This window comes from Meleagris gallopavo, chromosome Z, assembly GCF_905368555.1.
Source record: "Meleagris gallopavo chromosome Z, MGAL_WU_HG_1.1, whole genome shotgun sequence".
Taxonomy (NCBI): domain Eukaryota; kingdom Metazoa; phylum Chordata; class Aves; order Galliformes; family Phasianidae; genus Meleagris; species Meleagris gallopavo.
Window position 1 is genome coordinate 31,113,198 of NC_139435.1, and position 18,972 is coordinate 31,132,169.

The 18,972-nt window shown below is 36.4% G+C and overlaps 1 protein-coding gene across 15 annotated transcripts in view; it reads right to left on the reverse strand.

The window, feature by feature from the left end:
* MPDZ (multiple PDZ domain crumbs cell polarity complex component) overlaps positions 1–18,972 on the reverse strand; it is a 116,326-nt gene that overhangs the window by 36,708 nt on the left and 60,646 nt on the right. For 11 of the 15 annotated variants that reach the window (XR_014880697.1, XM_085214527.1, XM_085214530.1 and 8 more), the window contains 10 exons: positions 18,914–18,955; positions 14,879–14,986; positions 13,918–14,016; positions 13,272–13,449; positions 11,073–11,183; positions 4,743–4,905; positions 3,959–4,155; positions 1,944–2,035; positions 1,585–1,672; positions 1,189–1,266 (listed from right to left, as the gene is read on the reverse strand). Coding sequence is in view for 14 of the 15 variants with exons in the window: in XM_085214527.1 (XP_085070653.1) it covers positions 1,189–1,266; positions 1,585–1,672; positions 1,944–2,035; positions 3,959–4,155; positions 4,743–4,905; positions 11,073–11,183; positions 13,272–13,449; positions 13,918–14,016; positions 14,879–14,986; positions 18,914–18,955 (1,156 nt within the window). In the remaining variant the exon portion in view is untranslated. Of the gene's footprint in view, positions 1–1,188; positions 1,267–1,584; positions 1,673–1,943; positions 2,036–3,958; positions 4,156–4,742; positions 4,906–6,646; positions 6,719–7,859; positions 7,962–10,459; positions 10,544–11,072; positions 11,184–13,271; positions 13,450–13,917; positions 14,017–14,878; positions 14,987–18,913; positions 18,956–18,972 lie in introns of all 15 variants that reach the window. The other 4 variants (XM_085214532.1, XM_085214526.1, XM_085214531.1 and 1 more) reach the window with 3 other exon arrangements.

Genomic DNA, 18,972 nt, shown 5'->3' on the forward strand with positions numbered 1-18,972 from the left:
TGAAGATTGCAGAAATAACAGAAGTTTGGGTCTTCCCAATGCATCAGTGTTTTACTTTAAACTAAACTATGTCTGAAATAGCAGATTTTCCCAATCTATTAATAGTATATTGCTTACCAAGATAAATCTGAGCCAATTCTAAATTCAAACTCCTTTCTTCTGAAACTCTGAAGATCAGCTATGATTCAGTTGTTGAATTCATAAATAGGAAGAAAAATTATAGCATCATAGAATGGCTGAGATTGAAAGCGACCTCTGGAGGCTCCTGTCCAACCTTTTGCTTAAGTATGACTAACTAGAGCAGACTGCCCAGGAACATGTCCAGGTAGCTTTCAGAGATACCGCAGAAAAGGGATATCTCCACTACCATTTCACTACCACTCTGAACAACCTAACCTGTTCCCGTGCTCCTTCACCTGCACAGTACAAAAGTGCTTCCCGATGTTCAAATTGAACCACCTGGGTTCCTGTTTGTGCCCACAGTGTCTTGTCCTGGGACTGGGAACCACTGAAAGGGCCTGACTCTTTTCACTCTCCCTACGAGTATTTATACAAATTGATAAGTTCTCTCCTGGACTCATTTCAGATGAGCAGTGTCAGCTCTCCGAGCCTCTCCTCCACTTTCTTGATCATTTTGGTAGTCCTCTGTTGGATTCTTTCCAGTATATCCATGTTTTTGTCATATCAAAGGATCCAAAGCTTGACACGTCACTCCATGAGCATCCTGACCAAAACCAGCTAGAGGGGAAGGATATCTCTCTTGACTTATTTTGCTTAATGCAGAGTGGGATACCATTAACGTTTTTAGCAATAACACAAAATATTTGGAAACTACTCAGGCAATGATTTAACTGATAGAGCATCATAAAACCTCTCTGTGTTCAACCAAAGCAGCTGGTTACTGAAAATTTTAAAATTGGAACAAGAGATGACTTCTTCCAGACACAGAGAGCATTTGGCAAATATACATGATGTTAAAAAACTTCCTCAGGTTTTCATGGAAGGTATAACAGCAGGAAAGTTTTTGGTTTACTCAACAGAAAGGAAGAATAAAAGGACCCTAGAAATCTCCAGACTGACGTCCAGTAAATAAGGGACAATGTTTGTTTGCTTTGAGGGATGCCACTATAAAAAAGCAAGCTAGCGAATACAAATATGGCTGGTGTCAATTTAATTCTCAGCACATACCTTAGGAAGTTCCACATATTGAATATTCTTATATGAACTCAAATCAGTAGAAATAGCAGAGTCAACAGTAGTATCAACCTAATAATGAAAACACAACTGTGAGCAGCTACTTTCATCATTAACATTTTCAACAAAAAGTGGATCTGATTATTTTACGGATCCATTTAAACTGCTATAACCCTCTTCATAGGAACACTAGATTTACTTCTTAGTTCAGATGAACATAAAGTAAAACAGATCTAGGTACAGTAAATGTAGCACTGGTAAGAAATCTCTTCTATTTTTCCACTGGATTTCTTCGTTTTGTGCAATATTTGCTGAGTATACAGGGTACCCATCTACCCAGAACTATGTCAGAATTTCAGTCAAATGAGAAAAAAACAAAATTTACTTAACCTCTTGATTTTGAAGAGTCTCTGAAGCACAAGGTAAAGACTCTGACTTTGCAGGGCAAACAGCCATCTGATTTACTGCATCTTTATTTCTACAAGAGATTCAGTTATAAAATATAGTAAAATAACACCATATTAATTAGAGCAGATTTAACTCTAGCTCTTTCTTCTGCATTATTTTTGGTATTATCAATGCAAATATCAAAACAGAAATACAACATATATTTAACAACTCCTACAAACCGGGCTCAAAAGCACACCAATCTCCCCAAAATTAAAAATAAAACAAAAGTACTATTGGTGCAAGAAACTGAGTATATTAAAATACTTTTTTATTTTTTTATTTTTTTAATAAGAACTTACCTGATAAAGATTATTTTCACTTTAGATGGAGCACATTTGATTATGGATGAAGCATTCTGGTGAGTCCTTCCATAGAGTATTTGCCCATTTATCTACACAGAAGAAAGCAGTAATTATTTTTCAAATAAAAAATCTAAAATACCACATCACTGGCTAAAGCAGCAATTTTGTCACAATTACAGAGCATATTGTGTCCTGCTCTCACTTCCTTTTTTCAGTAAAAAATTCCTTGCAATTTAATTTCAATTAAGTTCAGTTTAATCAGCATTGGTGAGGCCGCACCTACAGTGCTGTGTTCAGTTTTGGGCCTCTCACTGCAAGAAAGAGATTGAGGCCCTTGAGCGTGTCCAGAGAAGGGCACTGAAGCTGGTGAGGGGTCTGGAGCACAAGTCTTATGAGGAGCAGCTGAAGGAGCTGGGATTGTTCAGTCTGGAGAAGAGGAGGCTCAGGTGAAACCTTACCTCTCTCTACAACCTGAAGGGAGGTTGTAGTGAGCTGCGGGTCAGCCTCTTCTGTTGTGTAACTAGTGATAGGATTAGAAGGAATGGCCTCAAGTTGCACTGGGCGAGATTCAGGCTGGATGTTAGGAGATACTGCTTTTCTGAAAGAAAAGTCAGGCACCGGAATGGGCTGCCCAGGGAGGTGGTGGAGTCACTGATCCTGGAGGTGTTCAAGGAATGTTTAGGTGCTGTGTTGAGGGATATGGTTTAGAGAGAACTATTGATGATGGGTGGATGGTTGGACTGGGTGATCCCACGGGTCTTTTCCAACCTTGGTGATTCTACGATTCTATGATTAATGTAATTTCAGTCTAACACTGTCAAAAAGCAAAAATGTCATTCTCTGGATTACACTGTGTTGTCTTAGCACATTATCTATTTTCACTTTGTGACTGATGGAGCAATACAGCGAGGCCATGAGAAATTCTAATCAAAGCAAATATATAAACCCAGCAACAAGATTACTACTATTTATTTAATCTCAGCTCTGAGCAATGCACCTTCTACAAAGGAGTTTGAATGTTGGTGCATTTATAATCTATAAAGATTTGACCTCATAATTACCATCTTCATTTGGCAGAGAAGACTCAGTGAAAGCTCATGAAGTTCTTGAGATTCATGAGATTTAAGTGTGAACTTGCAGTATAAGACCATAATTTGCTAACATTTTATTAATTGTGTCAGTCCCTGACTTTATGGGAGAGCTGACTCAGACAGACATATTTCAATGTGTCTTAAGGATACTATGCATTTGCAATACTAAGGTTTTAAAACTTTAAAAACTTTAACGGATTCAAGAGAATCATCTAGCACACAACACTGGACTTATTGCAAATGACAAGCATGAGACTAGATTCACAGTATCACAAATCCCCTGCATTCTCTCCCAGTCTTCCCCTGCCAGCCTATATCCCTTCACTGTCATCCTCACACTTGGTGCTGGGAAGGAATGGTGGAACTGAACAATTTCTTCATTATACTGTTAGACACTGCAACATAACAGTTTTGACGTTACAAAAAAATGGTTCTGTGCAGGTAATGTTAACTATCACAGCTAACCTGAGGAAAGCCACAGCAGAAAACATATCCACAAGCAAAATCAGTTGAATTGCAGTAACATAAACAACACATTCATAAACATACTGAGAATGTTCGCTGCACATTAAGCCATTTGTTCTCTTCAAAAAGCTACTAGAATTCAGCCCAAATATGGCAAGAAAGTCCATGATACAAACAAATCCTTTTCTGTTACCCCTTGATTTCTGTTTTATATGTAACATAAGCTTTCTGGTATTCTCACACTTCTAGTAGACAGGGAAATAATTACAAACTCTGGAGCACTCCACAGATGGATGGATTAAGGGACTTTTTTGTTTTCCACAATTCACAATCTATGATGCAGAAATTGCTGTCTCTTCTATTCCAGGGTCCACTAAAGAACATCAGCAAAGATCTAATATTTAGTGCATTTTAAATCAATATGTTTTAGTTTCTATAAAAATTGCAAGAACTCACCTCTAATAACTCATCTGCAATCTGTAACCTGCCGTCTTTGCCAGCTGCACCATTTGGATCAATTCCCACTACAAAGACACTCATCCTGGATCGGTCTTTGTTACCAGCAAGACTAAGTCCCAGACCAGTCCTTCCTTTTTCTAGTTCAATCATGTGTAGTTCCCCTGGTAGACTTCCATAGCGCTGTGTAATTTTTTCTAAATGTAAAGGTATGGAAAACAGAGGTTGGATTTGCATTACAGGCTCACAAACTAGTCTGAGAGTTAAGATTATTGTTCAATGGACAGTATCTAACAGTAGAATGTAAACTGGATGAGAAAGTCACAACTGTACTTCACATTTTCATTTCAGCTAAGTCTTTGGTGATCTCTAGTTCCTTGTTTTCTTTCTAACTTGGGAAAACATCAAAACTTAAAAAAAGACTAAACGTATAAAAGCAATAACCTTAACTCCAGTAACACTTTCAGTTAACAGGAATCATAATATTACATATCACAGCCATCAGTTACCTACAGTAACTGAAATTCTGGAAGTAGTCCTGAGTACGAGATCATGAATCTGGACCATGGAGAAACACAGAGATTGATTTAGAATTTAGAAGAACAAATCATTTTTGTGTTTCACTATGTGCCTCTGACAACCACAAGTGAAAGCTGACAGCAACATTTAAGATTCAAAAAAATTCATGAGAATGAAGTAGTTCAAACTGGATACCTCATATCTTCCCTTACGATACTATTTCAGCAATAAATATTTGAAAAATTATCACAAAAGATAAGCTTACTCCAGCTGTAACCGAACTCATCCTCCTTTTCTACATCCTCTGCAACTTGGCTGGACGATGACTGTGCAACATCACAGATTATTTCTGAAAACGCGGAAGGAGGAGGCCGAGGCAAGTTACAAGATGAAGTCTTTTCTGGGTCTGAATCAGACTGACTGAAAGCCTGTGGAGAATAAGAAAAATGTAATGGCTAAGCAAATGCAGACTTATGTGTACAGCAAGACAGTATATAAAAACATCAAAAAGGCAATGACTATGGCTTTGAAGTTTAAATACCAAGCAGCTGGAACTCTAAATGTGTAATACAGCACAGAAAAGCTGCAAGAGATCAAAGACGGAAACAAACACTAGGCAAGGTAAGAGATAACTTCACTCCAAAATGAAATTCAGAAGCAAACAGAACAGACAATTAAAGCCCAATTCAGTAAAGTTTTATGTGCCACTTTATAGGTCAGAAAAAAGTACCCTGTGCAGCCTGACCTTGAATGTCTCCAGAGATGAGGCCTCCCTGAGGAATCTGTTTCAGTGCTTCACTACCCTTACTGTAAAAAACTCATTCCTTATATCCAATCTTAATTCCTCATTTTTTAGTGGGAAACCATTTCCCCTTGTGCTGTCACCACAGATGCTGCTAAAGAGTTTGTCCCCTTTTTTCTTGTAGCCTCTTAGATACTGAAAGGCCACTATCAGGTCTCCCTGCAGCGTTCTCTTTTCCAGGCTGAACAGCCCCAACTCTTTCAGCCTACCCTCATAGGGGAGGTGAAGTTATATAATCATTCTGAAGTTATCCATGCCCATCAGCTGTTGGTAAGTATATTTTCAAGAAAGTGTTTAGTACTAGCTTCATAGCTCTATTCTTGTAATTTCAGTTTTCACTATCCTCCATCGCGAAGCTTGAAAATAACATCACAGATAATGTTTGCAGAAGCCAGAAGCACTGAAATGCTTTATCAGAGCTCAAAAGGCACAGAATAACAACATAAACCTTGGACAACTTTAATCCACTTTCAACTCAAGGTGTTGAAAAGACTGGAAAGTTAACAACTTTGTGACACTGAGATTTAAGAAAGATTTAAGAATGTTAAAAAGGCACCCAAGCCAACAGTTTAGATTTAAATTCCATAAAAAATGCCATGCCTGTGCTTGAAATCCAAGGCATTCTAAGGCAATGCATTACAGAAATATTTACAATTTTTGCAAATTATACTCTAAAACATAAGCCTCAATTGATGCAGCAAAATTACAACAAAAAAAATTTTATCCATCAGAATCAAAGAATGGTGAAAACGCCAGTCATTAACAGCAAAAGTGTTTTTTTTTTTTGTAACAAAAAATTCATGTATCCAACATATAGAAAAGTTGGTGACAGACTTCTATCCCAGCAGGGGTGAAAAGCAGAGATGAAAAAGAGAGGAGTTCCAGATGCACTGTAAATTTTTCTTTGTGAAGAGATGAAGGAAAAGGCTAAGAAAGATGTTACTATGCAATTTAGACACAGGGGACCACCTACTATCTTCTGAACTCATACTGTTACACATGTGTCTCTAGCAACTGGAGCTGACCCCTCAGCACACATAAGACTTTTGCTCTCTGAATCAGGCCATGCACACAAAAAAAAACCTGAAATGCTTTAATTCATGAAATACTTGTTATGTGCCATAGCACAGTATTTCATATTACATTATTCAAAATGCAAAGCATCATACAGTACACGAACCCATTTGGGTATCAGGGTCACTGATCACAGCCAAGCAAATATTAAAAATGGCAGTTGGAGCAGTATCACTTTCAACAGAGGAGGCACAGGTGGAGGAATAAGCAGGATTCTGGAAGGTATCACAGGCCATGTACAAATGCACAGCACACACATATAGTATCACCTGCTTGCTAGAAACAAGACAAACCTTGAATGGTGTGGGAGCAAAAGGGTTAGTTGGGGAACAACGGAAGGTAACCCTAATTGGATTCGATATCTCCTATAGCAACAGAAAACAGCAACCCATATGTTACAGTACCTTTGGCAACATGTAGTGTTACTAATGAACAACTCAATTTCATTTTACTAACTGCAGCAAATGTATTAAGTCAACGAAACAAATTATTTAAGGAATTATTAAGACTTGCTTTTGCGAGCTTTCTTACTGAACACAAACCTGTAAGCAGCTGATAGATATGACAAAACAGCATTCTTATCTCAGTGCATAAACTACAAAAACAGTTTTTTCTCTAAAAACATACACTTCTTGCAGAACTGTTTTTGAAGTACAGAAAACACAAGCCATCATTTATTATTCCACTTCCTTTCCTCATACCTAGAACAAATAGCGATTTCAAAAATGTACATGCAATTATATACCACATATCATAGAAATTCACTTTACATTTGAGAGAGCCAACAGACTGCAATGTGAAAAAATAGAGGATAGTGTCATTCCCAGTCACTTACTGTTTTAAATCAGAAATGCATGCACAAATGAATTAAACCTTTATTTATTACTGTTAGGTTAATTCTGTCTCCAACATGAATAACATGCTGTAAGCACTAATCTGGGGAAAAAAAAAAAAAAAAATCCAACTTTTTTCAGATTTTCAAAGATGTAGGTATCTTGTCCATGGTACACTAAAAGAATTTTCAACAAGAAAGTGAAAGTATTTTCAGCACCATTAAACAAAGAAAGCAGCCTATATTTCTTGGGTTTTCATCAGGTGAAAAAAAAAAAAAAAAGACAGCAAAGATGCCATAGCAAAAGTACATAGCAGCAAAACACTACACACTGATGACAGATTTTCACTCTGGTAGAGATTTTAACAAACATCACAGGAACTGATTTTCTAATTGAGAACTTGCTCCTTTGATAGCTTTGATTAATTCAAATTTGGTAGCTACAGTTAATGGACATGGCTTTTCTTATCCAAAAACTTTTCTCCACTTCTATATGCACGTGTGTATGTCTCTGTGCCATTTTTATTCACTACACAGAATTTCCATCTTCATCAGCAGAGTATTTTATACAAATAGAGTACATAAGAATTTAAATTCAGAGACATACTAATGGCAAAAATAGCACACATATCATGTTTGGTGAGTCAAAAGCAGATAGTTAATCATCATCCAACCTTGTTAGCGATGAACTGAGAAGAATCAGCAAATGGGTTAGTGCTGCTGAAGATAGTTGGCCTACAGAAAAGATAGTTCTGCGGGAAAGGCAGGGAAGAGTTCTAAAAGAAAAACATAATAGAAACTGAACAAAAACATTTTTGAGTGAACCCTTTGTGACTCATTAAACAAAATTTATTTATTTTGTAGTTTGTGCTAACCAAGCAAGATCTTAATATACTGCTGTATGGACACATAAAGGTAGATAAACTGCATTTGCTATGTATTTTCAACCTGTATTCTCAAGATGATCAGCTATGATTAGCAGAGATTAGAGGAAAATATTGATCCTCCAATGTGTTCTAGCCCACAAAATTCATGAAGTGTAGTATTCAGTAGCATAAACAACATAACATTTACTTGCTGTGGCATTTGTACAATTTTGCCCAAGTATCTCAGTATATTGGATACACTTCAAATTCAAATTATTTAATCATAAAGTTGCGGACTCCTAGATGAGAATAAATGCAGTTCGTAGTAATAACACAGTACAAATCTAGGACTAGTTTTATTTTGCAAACCATGCAAATTCTCACTATTTGATTTATGTATCAAGGTAATGTATTCACAGTGCCCTTTGCAAAATATAAGGCTTAGTAATATTAGACATCTCTGACTTTACAGCTCACTTTGCATCTGTGCAGATGAATGTGTGATTTATTGACTTGTACTGTAACAAGCTGGTGTTCTTGTTAAACAATTCAAGGTAAGGTAGTTACTTGTTATTATTTAAGAAACTAAATCATTTCATATGTAAATAAAATCAAAGGATGTAATTTCATCACTTATACTCCCTATGCAGTTCTAGTATTGTATTCTACTTTAAGATCAGAAAAAGAAAACAGTCAAATGTGTACTTAAAAATAATTTCTATAATAGGTGCATCCATCTGTTCGTGGTCTAAATATCTGGTTGCTATAAGCTTCATGTTGCTGGAAGAAAGAAACATACTAAAGGGAATGTGAAAGGCTTGCAGCAACAACTAACAGATTAACATCATGGTAGTTTAATCCAGATATATGTTGCAGTTACAAAATTTTCTTAAAGTACATAGTTCTGTTCACCATTTATAAAAATGTTCTTCTAAGCATTTATCCTGAAATACTACTTTGCAAAGCAAAATGTAATGTAATTTGATAAGACAACACATCTTGGTTCTACAATGTCTTCAGCACAGAGAAGGTACAGATCTGTATGAACAAGCTTTTTTCATTGGCAAGCCACTCACAGTAAAAAAGCAGTTGCCCTACAGTAAATGATTTTCTGTTTACACATGTAACTCACACTTGATGTCATCTTTTGTAAAGAGAAGTTTGGGAAGAATAATTTATCAGTGTGATGGTTCTATTACACTTTCAACATTACATCAGCCACTGCAAAGAATTATCAACTATATCTTGATTAATTTTATGCAGCTAAAATAAGTATCATGAAAAGCTTGTTTACAAACACCTGTCTTAGTAAAACAGAAAACAGCCACAGTAATTCAAAATTATGCCTTTTATATGTTTTCCATGATGACAAAGCACCTAAAATATAACTGCTAGTTCTAATTCTAATCTATGCAACAATGTTGTATTAACTGCATTGACTGCTCACAAGGATAAAATTTGGAGCACTTGAGTTTGTCTACGGTTATATTTTAAACAATGCGCATGAAGCATGTCTTCTTCCACAGTCTACATCAAATAAAACATACACTAAAATAATGGATATTTTTCCTTTTACTATTTTTTTTGAAAATAAAACAAAAAATAACAGGAAAATTTTTTTTGATTTTTTTTTTTTTAATTTGTGTTCTATTTATTAATATACCCAGGATGCTGAGGTATCAGACATGAATACTGTAAAGCATAATGCTGTAACATAACAGAATGGCTGGGACCATAATCAAGGTGACAGATTAACTCTTACTAAGAAGTACACGCTGCAGGATAAATATGAAACAGATTTCATAGATAAATGCTTGCAAGAAAAATTATTGAATTAGCTTCCCACAATCCACTTGCATTATTTGAGATACTCTAGAGTATGCTTCAGACCTCTTTAACTTCTACAGTAGCAACATCACTTGAAAATGACTGCCTTATAGCCCTATATTAAATATAGCTGCTGTGTGCAGGCAGTTAGCTGTCTGGGTAACTGCACATGAATGAAGGCAGGAAATTTCCTTTCAGGTGTTATTATGAAGTACAGATGCACGTTTCAGTGATGAAGACAGTAAGTATAATGCCTTTAACAAAAGATCACAATGCAAAGCCTGTGTACAGCAAAGAGCATTTGCAATGGTTCTGTTCACAGAGAAACAAAGGTTTGTTAATAAACATTCAAGAAACAACCAACAAACAAAGAAAAAAATAAATAACTGCAATGAAAAACAGAGCATTCTCTAAACATGAAAAGTGGTGATAAAGCAATGGCATAGCTCCCAACCCAAACAATGGCCTAAACAGTCAGCAGTGGCCATTTTGTTCACATCACAGCAAATGCAAAAGCCTTACTTTAGTATCTTGAGTATCAATAGCCAACATTCAACAGATCTTTTTTCATGCAACTTTACCTTAGATGACTGATGATAAAATGGGTTAGTAGTTTTCTGCTCACAGAGAGCAGAAGCTGATGAAAGACTATAAAGAGACTCTGGCTGGGGAACAAGAGTTATGAGACAACTAGTAAATAAACATGCAACTTACACAGACTCTCTACAAAGAGGAATTTTAGTTTCTAGCGATGAAATCAACTATATTAAAGTTTATTAGCTTTTGTCTGCAATGTCCATGCAGCTTAGTGACAGAAACCTTCCGTGTACTTCTATGTCCTTTTATTAATGTCCAATGAATATTTTAACAGATGTTGTATTTCTGCATGCGTTCCTCTGACATGCTGTCAATCTCTAAGAGTTGATTTTAGTTAAGATTCCTACTCTGCCCCCCAACAACTTATCATTCTTGAGGCTTTTCAAAATAGTTTGAGGACGGCGTGCTGGAGGGTAATTCCAAATCCAAATCGATTTCATTCTAAATGGAAATAATATTTAAATCAAATCTCTGCTCCTGAAATAGCTAAGATGGAACTTTCAGGATTAAATATCCCACTCCCAAACACCACCACCTTGCACATTCAATTCATCTATTACTACATACCATATCTCTTTTCATATTCTTTATGCTTACCCTTGGTCTGCTTATAATGCTCTGTACCATAAAGACTACAGGATTGCCTGCCTTCCGTATGGCTTCCACAGCTTGTTCGTGGCTGGCATCTCTGAGGTCAATTCCATCCACCTGTAATTGGAAGGCCTCATCTTAACATTACAAGAAGCTACAAGAATCATGAATCAGCTCTAGGTTCTGATCAGAGAACTTCCAAGTAAAACTTAAGCCCAAATCCCTGTTATTAATGGAAAGGTTTCTAATGACTTCACCTCATGCCCCTGACACATAGGCTTGAGGTTTCCAAGAGCAGTGAAATGAAATAAAATATATGTTCTCTGTGGTTTAAAAAAAAAAAGGTAGGAGAAGGGAAGGATTTCAGCAATCGTGGTTCAGGCTTGTTATGCTTTCTCACAGGCAATGTAATAAAAGAAATACAGTATTATGAACAGAGTGGTATAACAGTATTTGTTAAATACCACTTCCAGTAAATTCTATCTGACAACAACCTATTTTCCCAGTATCTAATAAGATTTACAAACTGAAACTTTTAAGTGCTGGAAACTTTCATGATGGGTATTATGTCAGTATAGCGTATTTTTTTCTTTCTTTTCAGCCTTTTTTTCTTTTCTTTTTTTTTAAAATGACTACTAACACCATCACTAATGTAAAGATGTGTTCAGCTGTAAGACATTTCCCTAGAAGCTAAATTTTTAGGTCAGAGCTGAAGAGCCATTTCTCTTCTAAAAGAAAGTACAACTAAGGAAAAATGTTTCTTTGGTTGCTCCTTCCTTTTCTTGCTTTCAGATATATCGTTGTGTAAACAGTTTGTCTTGCCATCCAGCTAAGAATATGTTATGGTGAAGTTAGCATCAGTAAAGCATTCTTACAATGACCACAGTAGGACCTAGAAGCTAATGCAGATAGGTTGTTTGTTAGTGGCAATTCTTGCACAAAAAAAAATGTTACATAATGAGAATTACCCCTGCCTCTTTAACTAACACCATCTTAAAACCATAAAGAAAGAAAAGAAGAGAAAATATTCTAAACTTATGAGCAATTAGCAGCATCACTACAGACTTGCAACTTTCCATGTCTGAAATAGTACATGCACTGGTAGAAAGAAAAGCCTAAAAATGCCTCAACTCAAAAAAATGAAATCATCCATTCACAAACAGTTGCATGAATACACTACATACTAATTTTGCTCACCCACATTAAATTCTACAAGTACCATTCTCAGAGACAATTACTGCATTCATAAAACCCCAGATATTCAGTTACAATGAATAATGCTTAATTTTGTGGCCACCAAGTAAAATACCACTTCCTAACTTGTTTTATACTAAAAAAATCTTCCACCTTGTCCTATGTATTACTGTATTATTTCAATGTTTTTTTGTTTGGATCTAGTAGCAGCCACATATCACTAGTCTTAACATGAGTGGATAAGAAATGCAGCCCAATCCAGGTGAAATGTTAATGTCTCTATCGCCCTTGTTCTTTATGATAGATGGTCAGCTAAATCCATCATGGTGAAAAGGAGTGTAGCTCCCAAAGGCATGACACTGGATACACGTTAATGTCTAATTTACTGATAACCATCACAGGAAAGACTCTTTTCAAAACTATCGAGCAAGAATGCAGAAATCATTGCATAAACAGGGATTATGTAAGCAGGAGAAGATGAATCTAGATGAACTCTTCTCTGCAACACTGCATAAACACAATACTCTCAACTTTTCTGCTTCTGTATCAAATTCACCTTTCTGCATGTCATCAGGAAGAAAACAGTGTCTTCCTTAACTCCTGAAAGGCACAAGAAGGATGAGGCCTGTGTAAGACTTTAGAGGGAGATAAATTATAGCATTTATTTTAATGATATTTTGTTCTTTGTCCATCTGCTATCCAGTATGCAAACTTTCTAGCTTACCAAGCCTTTTCCTACACGTTCTATGAAATGTAGGTGGAACTACCAGCTTTGTAGGCCCCTACTCACACAGCCAGCCATTTATGCTTCAGGTTGTAAATACAACTTCGAACTGTCGGCACATAAATACCAGTAGATGGCGCTGCTGTGTTTGTAACACAGCACTACACCGTATGGCTCAAGCAGCACCAGCTGGATTAATTGCAGAGCGGTCAGAACAGGAGCAAACACCTATTTCAGCGACTCTCAGAGGCTGGGGGTATTGCAACTGAAAGGCACTTGGTTGGTACCTCGACAATCCGATCTCCAGTTTTCAGCGTTCCATTTTTGCCGGCTGGGCTGTCCCCCAGGATATGTTTGATAAAGATCCCTCTCATCACTTCCCCACTACTCAGACGGCTGCCCATCCCTCGTCCTCCAACAATGCTGATCCCCAATGACTTGCCAGGCTCTCTCCAAAGTTCAACCCTGTTGTGATAAAAAAAGGAGCAAAATAAATGAAGCCTAAAATATGACAGTGCCAATCACTGAAGATCCCTAGATTGGCATGAACATTTAAAAACATTCAGGAATAACTTTGACAATTTTTTTTTATTTTTCTTTCAGTGAGAGTTATCTATTCAGTTGCTCAGAAAGTTGTAACTGCTACTGCTTCCATTTACTTTGGCTTCTAATTAAAACTTCTCTTCAGCTCCTCATATTGGCTTGCAAACAGTAAGCCTATAAAGATAAATTTAACTAAGCAATTAAATAACCATTAGATTGCAGAGATTTAGCCCAATGGCAGTATAAAAATCAACAGTGAATTACGTCTGTAATGTACAATACACACAAACTGCAATACTTCTATTTTCTTATTTCTCTTAAACTGTATCAGAGATTTCAAAATGTTTGGATTTCAGATTAGATTATCTATTGTGCAAGATCTATGCTTACTTTCTGGGCTGGTTCCAGTTACTGAAAGCTGCATTTTGAAGTTCACTTTCTTCTCCTTCCCCCTCTTCACGTTCTGGAAGCTCTGAAATTTCTCTGATGCTGAACAGGAACATAAAATTCATTTTGAAAAATTCCATAAAATCACTGTATTCCTATGCAAAAACTCAGGTACTGGATACTATCAGCATTGTATTTCTACCAGAAATACAATTTTACGAGAATTTCAATCAGTACCTAGAATTTCCTTATCAGAAACCTGTTAGAACACATATCGTACGCAGGGATTCCCCAAAGCATTTATCTCTATTATTAAGTTCTATCAACCAACCAACAACTGCAGAACCTGTATGTTGAAAGTAGAACTAAATCAAAGCTGAAGATAATTACTTGTTGTTAATACTCAACAAGTAATCATTTATTATTATTATTACTTATTACAAAATAGTAAGACCAGAATTCAAAAGCTATTATTGCTTTTGGATATTATTAAAAAAATGACTAGACACTGAATATTTTGGCTTGTAACAAATGGATTTTTAAAAGCAACAAAAAGAACAGCAGAATTAGTTCTCTGCAGTATATATTTTGGATAGAATATCAATGTCAAGTTCTCAGGTCAGAAGCACTCAGTACTTGTGGCAATACATAAATCAAATTGCATTGTATTTAAAAGAAATTTAGGAGTGGACAGCACACAGTGTCCTTACTGGAGGGAACAAATATCCATAAAATAGTCTTATAGAAATGTCAGAAAAATTTGCTAGCCAAAGCCAAAACTCTGTTGTGAGCAACTTTTTATTTAAATCATGGCTAGTCTGAAAGAAAATCACTATCTTTCAGCTCTAAATATAAAATAAAATATAAATTATGAAATAAAACTTAGCATCCGGAATTATGCAAAGTGTATACAAATTTAGATTTGAGATTTCTACAGAAGAAAACAAAAGGTCTTTTGACTCACGAAGCAGAGGCAGACTGTGAGGAAGAAATTACTGCCATAGTTTCCTCTGACTGTTGCTCCAAACTGGCTCTGTACTGTGGTAAGTTTTCTGCTACCACATATTTAATACTGCAATAAAACGGACATGATTAAAGTAGTATAAGGACTTATAGTCAAATCTTTGGTGGGTGTGAAGAATGGATATGAGGAAATTCTAAAGATTACTTAATGTATGCATTGATTTCAAAATCACCAAAACTGCTATGCTGAAAACAAAGAATTACTAGTTTTTGTGGCTTGTGAAAAATAAGCGTCTGTGATCCAATTAGACAGTTGAACTCTCGATTCAATCGAGAGTAACTACATTTAAGTAAATGGTGTTTTAAGAGCAGTGAGTAGGTAACAGAGATAATTCTGTTTCAGTCAAAATAGATTCCTCATGCAAAGATAAATAATAAAAGATTTGTGAAGTATGAAGTATCATTGCCATCATAAACACTGGTTGAATATGCTTCTGGAAGCTAGTTTGCAGAAGGTTTTTTGCTTTCAAAAGAGGTTCTCTAGGTGTTTTAGGTTTCCATACTTTTAGTTAAAAATACTGCATGGGTTGAGACATATAAATGTGTTATAATACATCAGGTAACCTGCAGGGAGTAATCCTCTGCCTAACTCCCTCCTCCATATCACCATGCACATCCAGTCAGCTCAATAGTCAGTCGTGTTCTATCAGCCAAATGACATGCAGACTTCTGAAGCCCTGCTACAACTCAGCCAGGTTTGAATGCCAAAAAGAGAAACAGGATGAGAGACTGTTGAGGCAGGAACAAAGAAAAAGATTAAGGCATGAAAAATCTTTCTGAAAAAAATTCCTCTGCAGGTAAAGGGACACTGTGATCTAAACAGGCCTATTCAAACAAAGGACATAGCCCTAGTATAACCAGGCTTTGTCATGTCCCACTAAGCTGCTGTTCTACAAGGAGCTTAGCTATCAGATCAAAGTCTGACAAGAACTAAGTCTGATGAAAAAAGAATACATTCACAAAAGGATGTCCTACCATCCACCTTATGGACGCTTAAAATGAATAACTCTCCAGTTCTTCTGAATGAAATTTCTAAATTGTCTGTACTATCACTTGCTCCTTTTCTCCCTCTAGTAAACAATTAATTTATCTGCCTTGGCATTTTTTTTTTTTTTTTTCAAGTGATATGCACTTGACAGAAAGTGTGTTTTCATTCTGAAATGGTGAGGAGTGTACATTCAGTAGGGAACAAGCACTCAGTGGAAGATGACTGATTATCTGCGTTTCCTGAGCAGAAATAAAGAAGCAAGATATAGAACAGTTATTTGGGGAAGCCTAGCAGTGAAATGGAGAGGAAAGGGGGAAAAGAATAGGAATTACTATTTCAGAAGTTATTCAATTTTTGCAAATGATCACAACTACTTCTCAGCCATCTCCAACTGTAAATGTGATAAGTTACAGCAACATACAAATCCTATAGTCACAAAACTCCCACAGGGCAAATGCTGCTGCGGAAGCTCTATCTTAGTAAGCCCATAAGAATCCTCTGCCACTATAAAAGCCAAAACATATGCAAGCTGTGTTTCAGTGAAAGAAAATGCATCACTAATCCAGTTACATTCATCAATTTCAACCCAATCAAATTCAACCAATTTTACTCTACAAAAATAAGTAGGAAATAATGTACTTTCCCTTGAAAGGCAGCTGCATTAAAGAAACTAGAATTGCAAGCAATGTTTGTACTGGTTAGAACATCTGGGCAATCTTTTTGACACTAAAACGCAGTAAGAAGCTGTTGTTCACAGTACAGACAGGAGAATGGAGAGTTCCTAAAAAGGAAATATAAATGTCCAGACTAAGTCCAATGCAGACAGCAGAGAGTGATCATCAATTACAAATGGTCCAAAATTTCTCATCTCTTGTCCAGCCCTTTTGCACAGAGAGCACAAAGCAAAATTGTGCAAGTTCCTAAAATCAAAAGGTAGTAAAGGTTGTTACTTTATATTTTGGTGCAACATCAGCATTACGGGTCAGCTAACAGGGTGGGCAAACCAGATGTGCTACAACTTCCAGGATACCTTGTAGATTTTAATTACTTGATTAAATAACTAACTTATCCTGGGTCATTCTGAAGGTGCAGCTTAAAAGATGCTCTCAAACATCTTTACATGCTACTTACAAACATCTTGTAAAAAATCTCTTAGCTAGGTAAGCTTCTATTTCTTTGTACAGCACAGGAATTGAAAATAAAAGGGGGTAGGTCCAACATTTTAAAACTGTGCACCTACATGAATTAATTGTTACCTAACAATTAATTATTACCTAACAAAAAAAGATGGAGTCAAATTTTGACAGTATCACTGGCAGTTCTTGCAGCTCATTGGAAAAATTACATTATTTCTATTCTAGTGCTTAACTACAGTTCTAACTGCCTAACTATCTGCCCTCAAAGGAACATTCAAGAACTAAGTTTGCTCTTTGTTCTTATCTACAACACCAATAATGCTTCAGCTACTTCATAAATCTAAGCCAGAACATTTACTTGTGTTTTGCAAAAAAAAGTACATTCTGTGTAGGAGTTCATTGTGTTCCTTGCTTGCTAAAATTCAGTGAACTTCAAAGGTTTCTTTAACCGCTTTAATAAATTAATTTATATTGTCGATGTGACTGCCCAGGACAATCCCTCTCCCCTTTGCATGCCAATACTGAAATGAAAAGGAGCAAAGATTAGCTCTGCTTAAAATTCAAGCTTTCGAGAGCTCATATGCTAGAAGCCCACCTTTACTAAGTGTCTGTCTTTCCTCTTCCTGCCTCCCAAGAGACATAGCAAGGTCAGCCAGTATTAGTGGCCTTGGACTTCACACCTGCCAATAATCTGTTCACTCTTAAATACTTATGGGCTGAAATTTCATAGTGAATCAAATCCATCACTCGTTGGAATGCTACTGTAGCTCACTTCTTGGAGGTCACAATGATGTCTGAAGATATCCTGCACAGCTCATCATGTACCATGATATCACTAATGTGACAAGATGGCCACAACAAGAAGGTTGCTGGGCTCTTCTGGTCAACTATGTTGACTCATGCTTGACTGTAGAAATAAAAGTCCACCCAGCATCTGAATGGATCATCCCCAGAAGAGATTGACAGATGCTTTAAGAGGTCACAGGCAAGAGAGTAAAAGAAATAAGTGCTATGAAACAGGTATGAAGATATAGAAGATGGGAAATAATTAAATGCTTTACTATCTGCAAGACAAGTTGAGGTTCAACAATTTCAAGAAAAAGTATATGTGGGGATTAGTAATTTCCTTGCTTTCATAGCTGTACAGCTTTTAGGAGAACATGTTCTGGCTTCCCTTCTTGAGATACCACCCCCATCACCCAGATATGCACTAGCAATGACAGCAGTGACAATGGAAACACCGAATGGTGTACAAATGAAAACATGTGTAAACACAACAGTGCATGCAGAACAGAGGAACATTTATCACATGCTTGACTGAACAACCTCACAAAGCCTTGAAACACCAACAAACCAAATAACAATGTACGAACAATATTCACAACAAATTATTGGCATTAAGAATTAAGGTCTAATTTGAACCTTTTTACACATGAAGTAAGAAGTGCCACAGAAAATGTGACATTGAGATTAATCCAGATATCAGTACACTGTACTCTAGCAGTGGACCCTGTACAAACACACAAGTACACAAACCACACATGTGGCTGTCATTAGCAGTCATCTTTTAGAATACAGGCATTTTCATTCCAGTCTTAGGAAGTATGCTCCAATCTTCAAGTTTTAGGATAAAAATATGTATAAAAATTGAAGGACACACATCTACTTTTATGTATATATACATCCACACATGCAGGCACAAGTGCACATGCACACATAAAGAGAGACAGAATATGTACCTATATCTGGATATATCCCTGACATTACTATGGATGTAATAAAAGCATGGAATGATTTTAGAGACAAGTTGCAACACAGAATCATGATGAGTTTCTGAATCGCCAATACTCACACATAAAAGAGGGCCTGATCATCAGAAGGTGCTGGAGAAGATCTAGAATGCGAAGCATA